This window comes from Aotus nancymaae, unplaced genomic scaffold (genome assembly GCF_030222135.1).
Source record: "Aotus nancymaae isolate 86718 unplaced genomic scaffold, 86718_ANA_hifiasm-v0.15.2.pri h1tg000064l_1, whole genome shotgun sequence".
Taxonomy (NCBI): domain Eukaryota; kingdom Metazoa; phylum Chordata; class Mammalia; order Primates; family Aotidae; genus Aotus; species Aotus nancymaae.
Window position 1 is genome coordinate 16,646,251 of NW_026988479.1, and position 16,332 is coordinate 16,662,582.

At 53.9% G+C, this 16,332-nt stretch overlaps 2 protein-coding genes across 5 annotated transcripts; one reads left to right on the top strand and one right to left on the bottom strand.

The window, feature by feature from the left end:
• The first annotated feature begins 126 nt into the window (after nucleotides 1–126).
• RELL2 (RELT like 2) lies at nucleotides 127–6,510 on the top strand. Of its 3 annotated transcripts, XM_012463477.3 has the most exons (8): nucleotides 127–876; nucleotides 1,302–1,541; nucleotides 1,939–2,004; nucleotides 2,099–2,165; nucleotides 2,608–2,793; nucleotides 3,063–3,438; nucleotides 3,553–3,586; nucleotides 3,812–6,510. In XM_012463477.3, the coding sequence occupies exons 2-7, from the start codon at nucleotides 1,358–1,360 to the stop codon at nucleotides 3,583–3,585; spliced, it is 912 nt and encodes a 303-aa protein (XP_012318900.1). In that variant the 5' UTR covers nucleotides 127–876; nucleotides 1,302–1,357; the 3' UTR covers nucleotide 3,586; nucleotides 3,812–6,510. The 3 variants fall into 3 exon arrangements, with proteins under 3 accessions (XP_012318900.1, XP_021533145.1, XP_012318769.1); XM_012463346.2 differs by lacking the exons at nucleotides 3,553–3,586; nucleotides 3,812–6,510 and having other exon boundaries at nucleotides 743–876; nucleotides 3,063–3,540; XM_021677470.2 differs by lacking the exons at nucleotides 2,608–2,793; nucleotides 3,553–3,586; nucleotides 3,812–6,510 and having other exon boundaries at nucleotides 704–876; nucleotides 3,063–3,540.
• FCHSD1 (FCH and double SH3 domains 1) lies at nucleotides 2,451–14,849 on the bottom strand. 2 transcript variants are annotated; one of them, XM_012463147.2, is made up of 20 exons: nucleotides 14,784–14,849; nucleotides 14,453–14,550; nucleotides 13,806–13,851; nucleotides 13,337–13,404; nucleotides 12,847–12,982; nucleotides 12,624–12,760; nucleotides 12,409–12,472; nucleotides 11,416–11,544; nucleotides 10,856–10,978; nucleotides 10,580–10,675; nucleotides 10,051–10,170; nucleotides 9,505–9,609; nucleotides 9,188–9,349; nucleotides 8,434–8,562; nucleotides 8,273–8,356; nucleotides 7,987–8,104; nucleotides 7,636–7,856; nucleotides 6,432–6,519; nucleotides 4,846–4,901; nucleotides 2,451–4,712 (listed from the first exon to the last, which is right to left on the bottom strand). In XM_012463147.2, the coding sequence occupies exons 1-20, from the start codon at nucleotides 14,802–14,804 to the stop codon at nucleotides 4,647–4,649; spliced, it is 2,067 nt and encodes a 688-aa protein (XP_012318570.2). In that variant the 5' UTR covers nucleotides 14,805–14,849; the 3' UTR covers nucleotides 2,451–4,646. The 2 variants fall into 2 exon arrangements, with proteins under 2 accessions (XP_012318570.2, XP_012318646.2); XM_012463223.2 differs by lacking the exons at nucleotides 12,847–12,982; nucleotides 13,806–13,851; nucleotides 14,453–14,550; nucleotides 14,784–14,849 and having other exon boundaries at nucleotides 13,337–13,798.
• Nucleotides 14,850–16,332: the final 1,483 nt, after the last annotated feature.

A 16,332-nucleotide genomic window follows, 5' to 3' on the forward strand; every position in this document is an offset into this window, starting at 1 on the left:
CGTGCTGCGCCAGCACGTAGCCTGCCTCTGCGGAACTGGGCGGTGCGGGCCCGCCTCCAGCCGCACCCAGGCCACGCCCCCAGAGGAGCTCCGCCCCTCGCCCGTCTCCGCTCTCCGGGGATCTGGGGCTTTTGAGCGTCCAGGCTTGGGCGGGGAACTGGTAGCATCGCTCCTAGGATGCAAGGGCCATTTCTCTCCGGCCGGGGGTCAGATCCTCGGAAAGCCGAGCCATCCCATCCAGCCGCTTGCCCCAAACCGGGCGCAGGCCGTGGTCACTTCTCTAGGAAGCTACGAAGGTCCCGCCACTCCATCCCTCAAAGGTGCGGAAAGCCGGTTTCCCCCAGCCCTCGGGGAAGATTCTTAACTCCCCGCTCGGTCGGGGCATCTGAGGGCAGGAGCTGCGCCAGGCGTGCCGGATAGTGGACAACACCCACACCGGACAGCCTGTCCCCCACCCGGACCCAGACTCCGCGCCGCACATTGCCCCGGGGGGGCCCGGCGCAGTCACGCGCGCGCAAGGCTCACGCTCTCCGCCCCGTACACCTGCGCTCCTCCCGCTGGTCCTGGGCCCGCGACGGGCGAAGGCATTTGGGAAGCCAGGGCGGCTGCGGAGGCGGCCATCTCTCTGATCCAGGGCCGGAGTTGCTCGAAGCCTGCCGCCGCTCCCAGCCAGCCCGCATCCTTCTCTGTCCTTCCCTCCCCCCGCCTGCCACGGCGCCGGTATCTATAGCCACAGCCCGGGGCCGGTGAGGCGGCGAAGGGGGAGGGGAGGAATCAAGGGATGAGCGCCGGGAGGGCGTCGGGGGCCCTGAGCCGCACTAGGACGCCGCTGGAGCCGGAACCCGAGCAGAAGCCGGAACCAGAACCAAATCACCGGTACTGGGTCGGCCAGGTGGTCAGGGTGGGAGAAACCGAAAAGGGGAAGGGGTGCGGGAGTACTGAGAGGAGGGGGTTGCAGAGGCCTGGCTCAGGCCGGCGCGGAGGAGGTGAGGGCGCTGACTCAGGCGCGATTTCTGCTCCCGCCGCCTAATAATTCCGTCCCATCTCGTGCTGCAGTGTCCTTGGGAGGGACAGAAGCGCGAACGAGCTGGAAAGGGGAACGCTCGGGGCGTCGGGGAAGCGGGACCAGGGTTGTGGTACAGAGCTTGCGTAGCCGCTGACCTCTTGCCTCGGGCGGTATTGGCGAACCAGCACCCTTGGCCCGGACAGCTCCCTGGTTGGGTAGGGGGTGGAGCCGGACAGATGAGACTAGCTTGTTTCAGATCCTGAGCAAGGCATTCCTACCCCTCCCCCATTCCCAGCTGCAGCCCCCTAAACCCAGGAGGCGCCCTGGCCCGCGCTCGCCCCCCAGGGCCTCATGTCGGAACCACAGCCTGACCTGGAACCGCCCCAACATGGGCTGTACATGCTCTTCCTGCTTGTGCTGGTCTTCTTCCTCATGGGCCTGGTAGGCTTCATGATCTGCCACGTGCTCAAGAAGAAGGGCTACCGCTGCCGCACGTCGAGGGGCTCTGAGCCTGACGATGCCCAGCTTCGGCCCCGTAAGTGAAGAGCCTGGAACCCTGGCTCAGTCACCTTTCTCCCTTCTCCCCACACCTTTGCCCCTCACCTCTGCCTCCCTGACCAACAGACCCAGGCCAAATCCTGATAGAGCCTGCTCAGGAAGCCTAGTGATGCACTCTTGAGTCAGCAAGTGGGGGGACACCACTCTGAAAGCAAAACTAGAAAAGGCAGCATGGGCAGGAAGGGTCCTCTGATGGTAGTCTTGGGCTCCCATTGGTGTCCCCATCTTTTATGGTCCCTGAAATGCTGAGGTCCAGCATGATAGCAAGTAGGTAAAAGGGTATGTCCTGAGCAATAAATGATGGGGGCCACCAGGTAATGCTCCCCCAAAGCTGACTCATTCCTGCTTCCTTGCCAATCTCTTTCATCCTTCAGCTGAGGATGACGACATGAATGAGGACACAGTGGAGAGGATTGTTCGCTGCATCATCCAAAATGAAGGTGGGTCTAGCCTAGCCCCTTGCTCCCTCCTTCTCCAACCTTCTCTTGCCCTGACCTCCACCTCCACTGACTCCCTCTTTTCCTTCTTCCTCAGCCAATGCTGAGGCCTTGAAGGAGATGCTGGGGGACAGTGAAGGAGAAGGGACAGTGCAGCTGTCCAGGTGAGCTGGAAACAAGGGCCAGCATGACTTAGCTTGCCTTGGAGAGTATCCTCTCCTCCAGCACAATCCTCTCCCAGTCTCCTTGCATGTATGGGGTTGGGGGAAGGGCAAGGCTGGCTAACTTACAGGAAGAAAGAAGTTTTGTAGAAATCTTGATTCCTTCAAACCGTATCTCTCATCTAGATATCGTCAAGCCTAACATTCACCTCTAGTGCCACTCCTTTGGGCTAAGCAATGCTCTTTTTAGCAAACAGCCCTGAGAGGAAGAATACGTGGTCACTAACATCTTAATGTTGAGTTTATTAAAGACATGAAAAAATGTCAGGGTCTGGGGAAATTGGGACTTCTGGAGTTTTAAGGAGCATGCTGAAAGAACATAAGAAACAAAACATGAAGAGAAATGGAAATGTTACCCCTTGCTCCCCTCATCCCTGCCGTCCAGTGTGGATGCCACCTCCAGCCTGCAGGACGGAGCCCCCTCCCATCATCACACAGTGCACCTGGGCTCTGCAGCCCCTTGCATCCATTGCAGCCGCAGCAAGAGGCCTCCACTTGTCCGCCAGGGACGGTCCAAGGAAGGAAAAAGCCGCCCCCGGACAGGGGAGACCACTGTGTTCTCTGTGGGCAGGTGGGGCAGGTGCTCCAGGGAAAGGGAGGTTGAGGTAGGGGGCCCAAAGATCAGGCACTTGATCCCAAAAGTGGGCCCTGGCTCTTTCCTCCTGGACTGGGAGCTCCAGCAGGAGTCAGGCATACAGCGTGCCCTACGATCTTAGAAGGCCTCCCCTACCTTAGGCTTGAGGGAAGTAGCCACCAAACCCAGGATGTCCCTGGTCAGAGGGGAGGGCCAAGCAGCCTCTGAGTTGTGGTCCTAAATCCCAGTGTTCCCTCGCCTCCCAGGTTCCGGGTGACACACATTGAGAAGCGCTATGGACTGCACGAACACCGTGATGGCTCCCCCACGGACAGGAGCTGGGGCTCCGGTGGGGGACAGGACCCAGGGGGTGGTCAGGGGTCTGGAGGAGGACAGCCCAAGGCAGGGATGCCTGCCATGGAGCGGCTGCCCCCCGAGAGGCCACAGCCCCAGGTCCTAGCCAGCCCCCCAGTACAGAATGGAAGACTCAGAGACAGCAGCCTAGCCCCTCGTGCACTTGAAGGGAACCCCAGAGCCTCTGCAGAGCCAACACTGAGGGCCGGAGGGAGAGGCCCAAGCCCAGGGCTGCCCACTCAAGAGGAAAATGGACAGCCAAGCAAACCAGACACTTCCAATCACCAGGTAGGAAAACACAGCCAGGGCTGCACTGGGCTCAGCTCTTATTGCTGTCTACTCTGGGGGCACTGATAGAACCTACTCCTGTTACCTGATTATTGACCCTCCCCTTTCTTTCAGGTGTCTCTACCACGGGGAGCAGGGGGTATGTGAGGTGAGTCTGCCCGAGCCCTAAATGAGGTAATCTTGCCTTCCCATCACCTACTTAAACTACTTAAGCCTTTCAGCTCCCTGAACCCACAGAGTAAACTGCAGGCTTAGCCTTTGCTATAAATCCCTTGGTTTGGTGGTGGGAGTAGGGAAGGTTCTGCAGCCCCAGGGGAAAAGCTGGACACAGCTTGAATAGGCAGCAACACTGTTACTCTTCCTCTTCTCCAAGTCTCCTTCCTCACTGTGCTGATGGACTACCAGCTGGCAGGGCCAGGGGGTGGGTGGGCGTGAAGGCCCTCCCCTCCACTGGACAGGACTGCCCTCCAGCTGAGGGAGCAGCTCTACTTCCACCTGGAGTTGCATGGTCTCAGGCTGAGGGGCCTCAGGAGAGGTCATGGCCCCTCAGTCTCTTCTCCTTCCCCTGCCTGCAACAGGCTGCCTGACCCGCCTTCCCCAACACCTCGCTCTATATGATAGAGCGTGGCAGCTGGGAATAGGCTCCTGCCCCTGGTGGGCCCCTAAAGCAATAGCACCGTAGGCCCCCTGCCCTCTTAGCACAAGAGGCCCAGGCCCTGGCCTGGCCTTCGTGCCCTTTATTCACTGTCAATAAATCCGCTTAGACCATTACAGCTGCTTCGCATCCTGGCTCCAGCTCCTTCTGATTCCCAAGGCCTGTTCCTCTCCCGGGCCCAACCCCAGTGACCCTGGCATCCAGAGTGGGGTGGGTCACAGAGCCAGGGTGGAGACAGAGGTAGGCCGGGACCACTAGAGACTTGATGGATGGTTTCCAGCCCCAGAGATTTCAGGCATTTCACCACCCTAAGTAGGGTGGTGGCAGAAGAGAAAGGAGTAGTTCATTCCTTGAGATGATAGGACAATTGAAAAAAAAGGAGTGGGTTCCAGCCCCAGAAGTGGGAAGGGGCAAATTTCTACCCTTGGAGGTGAGGGTGGAAATAAGGGAGATTCCAGCTTTTGGCTGTGTTGCTCTGGATCACTGAGGGTGTGGTCTGACAGCTTGAAGATAGGGGCAGCAGCATCACGGGGGGTCAGGGATTCCCTGGCCTTCAGGTGAGGGGTTCTGCGTGGCCAGGATCTGGGGCTTTAGCTGGCGGGGGAGGTGGTGGACGCATCTGTAGGGAACACACAGTTAGTTCTCCAGAGTCCTCCCTTAAGGTTATCCCTATTCCCACAGCCCTGCAGACACAACAGGACTGGGTGGAATGACCCTCTACACACACTCTTCCCCAAGGCAAGGGCCCTTACCGGCCTGAGTCGAGGTGCCATCATGTCCAGGAACCCAGGGAGGTCCAGGGCTTTGTCTGGAAACAAGAACCACAAGTCAGTCTTCAGACTTTGTTTTGTTCAATATCTCCAGCACTTAGGACAGTGCCATTCTATAAATATTTGCTAAATTAATGATCACCATCACTCCATCCACTATCCTCAACATTTACTGGGCAACTGCTGTATAATGAGCTCTGCTCAAGGTACAAAACAAAGGGAGATAGGATACACAGCACTCCCACCCCCAATGGCTGTCAAGAAACCAATAATGAAACCTCAAAAAACACAATAAATGACTAAGTGCTAAGTTACGCCAAGTGAACTTGGGGTGGTAGTAACTCCAGGGAGGGAGACTCCTTGTGGACAAGGTGGAAGTACCAGAAGGTTTTAGAAAAGGCAGGCATTCCACAGCCATAAAAAAGAATGAAATCATGTCCATGTCACAGCAATATGGATGGAGCTGGAGGCCATTAACCTAAGAGAACTAACTCAGAAACAGAAAACCAAATATTGCATGTTCTCACTTGTAAGTGGGAGCTAAACAACAGGTACACATGGACAGAGAGATGGAAATAACAGACACCCAGGACTCCAAAGGGGGCAAAGGGAGTGGAGGCAGGGGTGAGGGCTGAAAAATTACCTATCAGGTACAATGCTCACTATTTGAGTAACAGGTACGCTAATAGCCCAATCTCCACCAGTATATAATATATCCACATAACAAACAAGCACATGTACCTCCTGAATCTAAAATAAATAATAAAACTGCTATAGACATTTAAAAAGAAAAAAAAAGGTAAGCATCAGAAGAGAAAAAATAATGACATAAAGGTAGGTATCCGGACTCTAGGAGCAAAAAGTGCACATTGGGAGGGCACAGTGAGAAAAGTTAGCTTTTTTTTTTATTTTCTGAGATGTAGTCTCACTCTGTCATCCAGGCTGAAGTGCAGTGGCACGATCTCTGCTCACTGCAACCTCTGCCTCCTGGGTTCAAGTGATTCTCCTGCCTCAGTCCCCTGAGTAGCTGGGATTACCGGTGGGCACCACACCTGACTAATTTTTGTATTTTAGTAGAGATGGGGTTTCGCCATGTTGGCCAGGCTGGTTTTGAACTCCTGACCTCAGGTGATCCACACGACTCAGCCTCCCAAAGTAATGGGATTACAGGTGTGAGCCACCATGCCCAGCCCACTAATTTTTAAAATAATAACAGTGACGACGTACTTACTGTGCCAGGCACAATGCTGTGTAGTCCACAGGCATCTTTTTTAACTCTCATAACAATTCAGTGAGCTAGTACCTTTTCCTTACCTCATAAAGAACATAAACTGAGGCCCAGACAGGCTCAGAATCCCACCTCAAGTCACATACTTGGAAGTGACAGAGCAGGACCTGAATCAGTCAGCCTAGCTCCAGAGCCCAGGCAAGTGCTGTCCACCAAGCTGCAAGACCTTATTGCAAGATGCCTGGGGGCACGGAGAGGACTGGAGGGTGACCTAGGAGCCCAAGCTTCCTTGTTCTTCCTGTTCGTTAGCCTCCCAAGGCCCCCAATTCCCTCCACTCACCCCCAGGCAGGACAGGTGCAGGGGGCCCATCCAACGCAGAGGTAGGTACAGGTGGGGAGAAGCTGGGAGGAGAAGGGGACGGCAGCACCTGGAGGTGGGGTGGGCACAGAGTTATTCCTGGCAGATGGGGAGGTTTTACCAGCTTCTCCTCTCATCCCATTTTCAGTTCCTTCCTCATCACTTCCCAATACAGGTAGTGGCCAAATGCTTGTATTCAGGTGGGGGTTGTGGCTGACAGATATTTCAACAGCCAATATGTATTGAATGTTTACATTTACCATCTCACGTGTTCTGCTAGCACTTCACACGTACTAATACATTCAGTTCTCACCTTTACCCCATGACGTAGGCATTTTTTTTTTTTTTTTGAGACAGACTCTCGCTCTGTCACCCAGGCTGGAGTGCAGTGGTGCCATCTTGGCTCACTGCAACCTCTGCCTCCCAGATTCAAGCGATTCTCCTGCCTCAACCTCTCAAGTAGCTGTGTCTACAGGCGTGTACCACCACACCCAGTTAATTTTTGTATTTTTAGTACAGATGGGGTTTCACCATATTGATCAGGCTGGCCTTGAACTCCTAACCTCATGAACCACCTGCCTCAGCCTCTCAAAGTGCTGGGATTATAGGCGTGAGCCACTGTGCCCAGCCAAGGTAGGCATTTTTATTAATATGACTCCTATGTTAGAAGTAAGACCCAGGTTAAGCCAGCTGTCCAAAATCACAGAGCCAGTTATTGGCAGAGTGCTGGCTAGAACCCAGCTCTCCTGATGCCCACTCCTATGCTCTTCTGCTGTATGTATATACAGTATAACAACAGGCATTCTTATATTGAAGCACCTTCTGCATTCCACTGTGCTAAAGGCTTTACCTCGATTATCTCTAATTATGATAGTGAGCCTGCTAAAGTAAGTATTATCCCCATTTTACATGTGAAGAAACAAGCTCAGAGAGGTTAAATCATTGTTCGTCATGCAATAGAAATTTGAACCCAGATCTATCCAGCACTAAAGTAGAACCCCCAAACTCCTATGAAGGCTGCCTTGGTTTCCCTTTCCCCTGCCCAGCCACAGGAGATGGGGAGCCCCAGGCCACTACAGGTAAACCTGAGGAGCAAAGAGGGCATTAAGATGAATATGAAGCTTTATTGGGGTGGGAGGGTCAACCCAGAGGTGCCTGGGGAGTTCAGAGAGAAGGTAAGCCTCACCTGTTCAGGGTCAGAGAGTTCAGGTGGCCCTGGGGGGCCAAGCAGCTCTTCTACCAGCAGGGAGGGGAAGACCCCAACACAGCCTCCAAATTCTCCCCTCCAGAAGCCATCATCTACTCCATCTTGGGCTCGGGGCAGCAGACGGATGAGCGCCCCTTCGGGGAAGCTCAGCTCCTCTGCACTCTGTCCGGTGTAGCTGTACAGGGCCCGTGCCAGGAATGCTACAGAGGCCGAGAGAGACGGTGAGAGGGAGGCAGGTGGCGGTGCCCCAGGACCCTGACACCTCAGGGCTATAACCCCTAACAATTCTCCATACCAAGGGTCCCCTGACCCAAAATTTCCCTTTCTTACCTGTGGGCTCTGCCCCGGAGGGATTGTCACTGTCTTGGCCGCTCTCTGGGAGGGAGAGGTCGGGGAAGTTGAGATACCGCTCAGGGACAAAGCCTACCTCGCCGTGCTGGTTCCGAGCCTGCTCACCCAGCAATGGGAACAGATATCAGACTTACCTCAGCAGTCCATGACCCTGGCTCTGCTCTACTCAGGCTTGTAGCTTTGCCTGGCTGGGTTCATGGGGTCCACAGAAAAGTCCCTCCCATTGCCCCTAACCCAAAGTCAGAGCCCAGGGTCCCATACCCACCTTGACCCATTCGTCAGCATCTCCCTCCTCTATGACCTCCAGCCACTCACCCTCCATGATGGTCAGCTCATCCTCATGCCCTGCCTGGGCCACACACGAAGGATTAAGGTCTTGGCTGTCCCCCTACCCTTGCCCATCAGAGGTTCCCATACAATTCATACCTGATAGCGAAATACCACATGTGCAGGGCAGGGGAGGGGCCTGGTGGCCAGGGCTGCGGGGGCAGGCTCCTCAAAGAGCTCTCCCGTCTCCTCACATTCCTCAAAGTCAGACAGCTCAGCATCCTCAGCCTGGAGGGGCAAAGAACTGACCTCATATGGGGCCCACTCTCGAGCACTGGTTATATCTCCCACTCTTCCATCTTCCCCCTGAAGGACACCATGGATCCCTCTCCAAGGTAGTAGCACCCATCCACTCATCATGTACACAACCACAGTCACCACAGAGCAGGATAATACTAAAAGTGATAGCAGCATTACAGCAATTGAGTGCGTACCATGTGCCATGCTCAATGCTAAGTATCTTATGCATATTGTCTCATTTAATCTTCATAAAGAGCCAGTTTTATTTTGCACAACTATTAACCTCGCTTTACTTACAAGGAAACTGATGTTCAGAAAGGTTAAGTCACTTTTCGAGATTGCACAGCTCATAAGCGGAGTTGCTGGTACTTAAAGGCCTTACAGATTGCCCCAGAGCCCTACTTCTTAATCATTCTATTATGCTCATAATAAAAATTTACTGTAGACTCTATGCCAGAAATTATGCAAAGAATTATATATGAATGATTTCACTTAAGCCTCACAATAACCCTATGAGTTAGGCACAACTGTGATTCCAGTTTTATAAAGTCTGTCTTCCACTGGAGTTTTTCCCTTCTAAGTATGTATGGGTAGTGTCGCAGGAGGAGCTCACAGTTGGAGAGAGGTCCCTCTGGGACAGCCGAGCCTCGCTGAGCCGTCGCTCCTGCTCCACCTCATCCTGGGCCTGGGTCATGGCTGGCTTCAGCCAGCGCTGCACATCTAGGCCCGCCCCCTGCAGCAGAGCCAGCCGGGCAGCCCCCTTCACCTGGCTCACCTGGCATGAGGAGGAAGTAAGTTAGTGGAACCAGGCCCATGGCAGTGTCTATTTTCTGCCTCTCCCTTCTCTCCTTCCCACCATCAGAAAGAGAAGTAGAGGGAGTGAGGCTTCCCTGAGAAGGTGGGATCTCTAACCCCAGGGCTGTATCTCACCTGTGCCCGGTGGATGCTCTCTCGCACTTCCTGTAACCTCTGTTCTATGCCTGGAGCCTCTCTCTCTAAAGCCTGCTGTCGCCTCTGCTCCAGTCGCTGCAGTACCTGGTTGGGAAGGCAGAGAACAGGGGTGGGTGGAGATACTGTTGGGCATGACTTGCTATGGGCCTGGTACTTTGCTAGTTGCATCATACCCATTATGTCATTTACTCTTCCCTATGAGGTGGGCGCTATTATTGGCCCTACTTTAGCAATGAGGAAATTGAAGTCCAGGAAGGTTAAGTCACTCCCTTACCCAGAGTTACAGAACTAGGAAGCAGAGAAGAGAATTTGAACCTATATCAGTCTAGTTCCAAAAACTCTGCTCTTAACTACTGTGCCACACTGTTACCTTAAAATACCTCTCATCCATTTAAGAAAACAAAAAACAAAAACCTTTCCCTCCCCTCTGTAGCTCCATGACACCCCCAATGGCTCTAGGATCCCCTCTCAGCTCTTCTTGCTGAGATAAGAAGGTGCGCATGACACCTGTGCCCCCCACCTCACCCGATGCCCATGATTCTGGATCTTGTAGTCACGGGCAGCTCGGCTGGTCAAGCGCTGAACTTCTTTCTCCAGGCCACTCTCGCCAGCCATGCCTTCTGCTCCCCACTCCAGGACACATACCTGCATGGGGCAGGGGGTGCTGTGAGAGGACGTGAGGCTGCTCCTTCTCTCCAGTTCCCTCCTTTTTCCACTCTGTCTTGACCTCCAAGGACAAGGACAAAGACGAAGGGGAACATGCCTATGGCATGGACACAGGTAATGTGGACACAGAGACACAGAGCTTCAGAAACGGGATCCAGGTCGAGGGACAGAGGTAGAATGAAAAGGATGGTGCAGTCAAGTGACTGAAAGGTAGACTGAGGTGTGTTTTTGTGTTCTCGTGGGAGGGAGGTGAGCTGGAGTTCTGAAACCCCCTTTCCATGGTATAACATGCAGTAAGTTAACACAAAGACAAGGCTAATGGAGGAGGAGGCCTAAACCATAGTCCCCTTTATGTGTGGCCCGGTTCCAACAAGCAGGAAGGTCTCACCTGATCAGTCCCTGCTGGCTGAAACTGCTGAGGTGGGGTGGGGGAAAATACGCCAGGCTCCTGAAGAAACAGCTTCAGGTCTTGCTCCCAGCTTACCTAGGGGATGGGAAAAGTCAGTCACTCATTCACTGGCTCACTCTCCAACCCTGTCCCTAGCACTTCTTGGAAGAAAGAGGACGTGTGAAGGAAAGGGGCAGATGTGCAGTGGGAAGGTCTGCATTGGGAGGGAAGGGTAAAAAGGATCCCTGGGGAGCTCTTACAGGCTGAAGCCCACACCTGGGAGGTTGTCTGCTCCCCGCGGTGGGCATGCTCCAAGATGACCTCTGCGGCTTCCAGCTCAGTGCGGCTCAGGGAGGTCAGGGGGTCCCTCAAGTGTTCTGACAGCTCACTGACCAGGGCCTAGAGAAAACCCAAAGATACTGACACCACCCTTCCCCCAGACCTCTACTGTACAGTAGGCTCATTCCAGATTTGATGGGTGATGGGCATGAGGTATGGGAAGGAGGGAAGAAGACATTCGTGAGAAAGGCCCTCATGTGTGCAGAGCACTTAGCAGTTTACTTCACATTCATTCTCTCCTTTGAGCCCCATTAATGTTATAAGATAGGCAAAGAAGGGGTTATCCCTCATGAGGAATCTGGGGTTCAGAAGGGTTAAGTGTACTGAACAATGCCATGCAGCCAGCTAGGAGCAGAACCAGAGCCCAAGTATCTATCATCTACCCACTCTAAGCAGACAAGATCCCCTGCACTACCCAGTGTCATGGGCATCAAGAAGCAGGGGAAGGTCCTCCTCTCCCTCCCTGCTGAGGGATGGGTATATGGGTTAAGACTGGCCTTGAGCAGAGCTGGCAGTTCCTCCTGGTAGTAATGGTCAAGGTGCGCATTGGTAGCTACCAAGTTAAGCAGGTACTCATTGCGGGCTGCTCGCAGCTGCTGGGAGTACTGGGCTGACTGGGTGGACAGCTAGGAGGGTAAACTGGTGTCAGTAGGAAGCCCTCGACCCCCAGAGTCCTTCCAAGACCAATTGAGAACCCAGATCCAGAATGGATTCTCACATTATTGAGTGCTTACTATGTGCCTGGCACTACACTAAAAATTTTGCATACTCACAACTCCTGGTCAAAATCCTCTGGTGCCTTCTGCACACATTTAAAATATAATCTACTGTTCCTTACCATGGTCCACCAAGTCCAATATGAGCTGGCCCCGGCAACCTCTCTGACCTCTTTTCAAGTGCTTGTTCCCTTGCTCACAGTACTCCAGCCACACTGGCCTTCTCTCAGTTCCTCAAGCTTACAAAGTTATTGCTACCTCAGAGCCTTTGCACTTGCCATTTCTTCTTTCTGGAATGTTCTTCCCCTAGATCTTTGCAAGACCAGCTCCTTCTTGACAGTTAGGCCACCTATTCAGAGAGGCCTCCCTCTAAATTCTACCCCTTTGTCATTCTTTATCATAGTACCTTGTTTTGTTTTCATCCTAACATAAGTATTTATTTGCTGTCTGTCTTTCTTAACCAGGCTGTGAGGGCAGGAACTCCATTGGTAGTGTTCTCCACTGTATCCGTGGTGTCTAGAACAGTGGCTACTATACATAGACCCTCAATAAATGCATATTAAAGGACTGAAAAAAAAGGTATTCTTTCCATTTTAAAAATGAAGAAAATAAGGCTCAGAGAGGTCAAGTAAATTAACCAAGGTCACCAACCCAGGAAGCAGGGGAGCCTGGATTCTACTCAGTCTCTCATACTTATGCACCTAGGTTCCAAACCACTAGACTACTCTGCCCCCTCTCTTCCCTGCCCCACACTTATGCCCTCATCCCTCAAACCTTGGTGCTCAGTTTCTGGAGACTGGTGCGAGAGTGGAAGATCCCATGGTCACTTCGGTTTAGCCTGTGCGGAGGAGGGAAAGGAGTCAGACCCACCCCAACTGGGAGAATATGAGATCAGAGTCAGGCCCAGGTTTGGTGACTTGGCTCCAACCCCACACAGCCCCACCTCCCTGTTCCCCCACCTTGGGCTTCCCCACTCTCCATGACCCCACCTGGCCTGGACATCAGCTGCCTTCTCCTGTGCCAAGGCCCACACTCGTTCCCGCTGCCCATACAGTTTCCGACTTCGGCTCAGCTCCCGGACAGACTGCAGCACCTCAGCCTGCGCCCTCTGGAGGTTCTCTGTTCCCTATCGGGATGCATACACAAAGTCCTGACCTAGGCCACCTCTGGTCCCAAGCCAGCTCTTCCTTCACCCCATCCTCTGAGCCATACCTTCCTAAGCACCTGCTCCTTGGCGCTCCGCCCTGTACCCCCTGCTAGGTCACGGTATCGGTCGGATGCCTGGAGCCGGGTTTGGCCCCCAGCCACGGTGGCATCCAGCAGGCAGCGCCAGGCACCAAACACTGTCCTGCCCCTCCCCAGAGAAGGTCTGTGTTGAGGAGGAGAGCACTCCACAGCTTCATGAGACCCGCCCCCCGCCGCCCCCTGACCAACACCATGGGAGACAGAGTGCTTTCCAGTCCTCCCTTGTCTGGGAGCCCATCAATCGATCAGCCCATTAGCTCAGCCACAAGCCTCACTCCTGCCCTCCACCCAACCCACAGTGTCCTTGCTGGGTCAGCTCCGCTGCTGCTGCTGTGTCAGCTCTACCTGCAGCTCACATGCCCTCCCCACTTGCTAGGCCTTCATCCCCACAGGTTCCTGGGGCTGAGCTCCCCATCACTTTTTAGCCCCTGTGGCCCACTGCCTCCATACGGCCCACCTGTTGTCCATCTCGCCACTCCGGTGCCCTTCCCTCTTCAGGAATGGGCCAGCCAGTTTCTGGAGTGCCTGGTGAAAAAGCCATCACAGACCAAGTTCCCTTTCAAAGACCCACCCCAACTGGGAGAATATGAGATCAGAGTATAATCATACCATTCTTTGGGTACGTTACGTGCCACTTGCTTTGCTAAATGCCTTATAGTCATTAATTTGTTTAATCCTTACAACAACCCTACTACACGAAGGTATTATTATTATTCCCATTTTACAGAGAAAGAAACTGAGACCAAGAAAGATTAAGTAACTTGTCCAAGGTCACACGGCTACAATTACACAGCAGGGGTCTGACACCAGTCTGTCTCACTCTAGGCATCTGCTCTTGACCATAGTAGGGATAGGTATGGACAGACATTGCTGGTGATGTAAAGGAGGCTGGAACAAGAGGTAAGGTCCAGAGAAAAGTCCCATACCTGCCCATACTCCCGTTCAATGGCTGCCCTCTGCTTGCTGTAGGATCTGTGGAGATTGCAGGTGGGGGGTGAGGTGGGGGATAAGGTTACGTTTGGTCCTGTTCTCCCATCCTCAGTCCTCTACTCTGGGCAGGAGGAAGCGGGGGAGCCAGGTTCCTAGAGTGTGACTACACCCAGCGGGAATGGGACTGATAAGAGTCCTTGAGATCACCTCGGGCAGCTGCAACACAGGAAACCCTCATCTCACTGCTCAGGGCCCCAGCAGGATCCTCCCTACCCTGGAGGTTCATATGTGGGCTTAGGGGTGAAGACTGATGGGGGCCTGGGTACATTGTCTGCCAGCCTTCCAACAGGTCTGGAAGAGGGAGAGGGATTTTGCCCTAAGCTTGATTGTGGGTGTGGGGGCAGTGGTGTAGAGTCAAGGGCTTTGAGGGAGGGTTCCTGTGTGTTAATGTGGGTGTGGGGTGGGGGGGTTAGGTGGGGGAGCATTCCTATTCAGTATCTGGAGAGGCCAGGCCTAGGGTGAGGGCTGTGGATGGGTCGGCTGGGGAGCTCTTGGCCCGTTCCTCCACCCGGGCAGATATATGTTGGGGAGAAGAGGCGTGCAACGACAAAGGTGAGTGTAAGTGAAGGGGCTTAGGGGCTACCTGATGTCCTCCAGCAGATCCGCCTCCCTTTGCTGCCGGGTCTGAAGGATGCTCAGCTGTTCCAGGAAGCGAAGCTTCACCTCCTGGGCCGGCTTCACCTGTGGGGGCAAGGAGAGGATGAAGACCCCCGGCGCGAGGCCCTAAAAAAACACACCGCGCAGGGAGCGGTGAGGGGGCGGGGCCGGGGAGGGGCTGAGCTGTTTCCTCTGTTACTTCTGGGTTGGCCTCTGACCCCTTCCGACTTCCCGTCTCCCACCCAGAGTCGGGTGCCCCCTTAGCTCCCTCTGCTCCTCCAGCCCGCCAGGAGTACCCCATTCAGGTCCAAGCTTACTTTTCGGGGCGGCGGCTGCATCTCCGCTCCAGCAAGGCGGCCAGCGACTGGACTCCGGAACTTGAAGAAGCCCCGCCCACTGTGGAGCCCCGCCCCAGGCCTACCCAGGCCCCGCCCTCTGCCCGCCCACGCCTCGTCCGGCGACGGCGCAGGGCGCGGAAGCGAGAGGGCGCCGCAGGGGAACTAAACCTGTTACTACCGAGAATACCCCGGAAGGGTCCGGGCGACGGGGCAGACGCAGCGTCCGCTGGGCGGTGGGGAGAACCCCAGCCTTCTGAGTCAAGACGCCTGAGTTCTATTTGTAGCATAGCCTCTGATTCAGCCTGTAATTATTGATAATTATTCATTTGCATATGTAGATCACCAGTCCCCGAGCTAATGATGAGGAATGGCGAGAAACTCAATGTGTGACCAGGGAAACTGAGTCACTGGGCACCTGAGCAAAGATGCATCTGACGAAGAAAGGGCTGGTCCCAGACCTTTTCCTAATTCCCGCTTAACTGGAAAAGCAAGCGTGAGCGGGGTGGGAAAGATGCCTGGAGCCAGGAAGGAACCAGGCCCAAAGGAAAAAAGACTGGGCCCCGCTGAAAACTAAACGATACCAGTGAGTCGGTGAGAGCTGGGAGATGCGCAGGAAGCCCCTGCCACCTTCAGGATCTTCCAGCCCAAGCAGTAATTTCTGAGGAGCCTCACCCCATGCCTCATCCTCCTCACCTAAGCTCCCTTGGCTCAGGCACCTGTCTTCGTACCCTTGACATGGCTCAAAACTCTAGATTCACACTTACAACTCCCCAGTGACACCTCTACTAGTATATATAATAGGAACCTCAACTTTTAGATCTTTTAAAACTCCTTCAACCTGATCCTCCCCCAGGTAACATTTTAAATGGCACCACATTTCCTCCAGTTAGTTAAGTCAGAAACCCAGAGTCAGTGTGCCTTCTCCTACCCCTCCATCCATCCATCAGCAAGTCCTATAGGTTCTATTTCAAACAACAACAACAAACAAACAAACAAAAACCTATTGTTCCACTTCCCTTGATTTCCAAGGCCACCATCCTAGTCCAAGCCACCATTATTAGTCTTCTGGTCTAATATCTGGTCTCCTTGCTTCCACACTGCCCCCACCCCAACCCACTGTTCACACAGTACTCAGAGTAATCAATCTTTTTTTCTTTTTTAAAGGGAAATAAGATCTCATCACTTTCTTGTTTAAAATGCAATTGCTTCAGAATAAAATCCAAATAGAATCCATGGCCTTCAAGGCTATGCATGGAAGACCCTGCTCACTGTGCTCCAGCCTCCTTGCTGTTCCCCCAGTAGACCAAGTTCCTTGCAGTGCAGAGCATTCTTCATGCCTGCTTTCTTTCTCCAGAAGCTCCTCCTTCCAGCATTCTACCTTTCTCCTCCAACAGCTTCTTTCCCTTACTTTGCAGCTCTTCACAGATGCCTTCCCATCCAGTCCAAAGGCCATCTCCATAATCACTCTTTTTTTGGGGGGGTGGGGGACGGAGTCTTGCTCTGTCACCCAGGCTGGAGTGCAATGGTG

Excerpts from the sequence above, each read along its gene's own strand:
- RELL2 (XM_012463346.2), top strand. The coding sequence starts at position 1,358 with ATGTCGGAACCACAGCCTGACCTGGAACCGCCCCAACATGGGCTGTAC. Across the intron at positions 1,542-1,938 it reads CGATGCCCAGCTTCGGCCCC|CTGAGGATGACGACATGAAT; the intron begins GTAAGTGAAGAG and ends TTCATCCTTCAG. Across the intron at positions 2,005-2,098 it reads CTGCATCATCCAAAATGAAG|CCAATGCTGAGGCCTTGAAG; the intron begins GTGGGTCTAGCC and ends CTTCTTCCTCAG.
- FCHSD1 (XM_012463147.2), bottom strand. The coding sequence starts at position 14,804 with ATGCAGCCGCCGCCCCGAAAA. Across the intron at positions 12,473-12,623 it reads GCAGCTGATGTCCAGGCCAG|GCTAAACCGAAGTGACCATG; the intron begins GTGGGGTCATGG and ends TCCTCCGCACAG. Across the intron at positions 7,857-7,986 it reads CTCCGGGGCAGAGCCCACAG|CATTCCTGGCACGGGCCCTG; the intron begins GTAAGAAAGGGA and ends CGGCCTCTGTAG.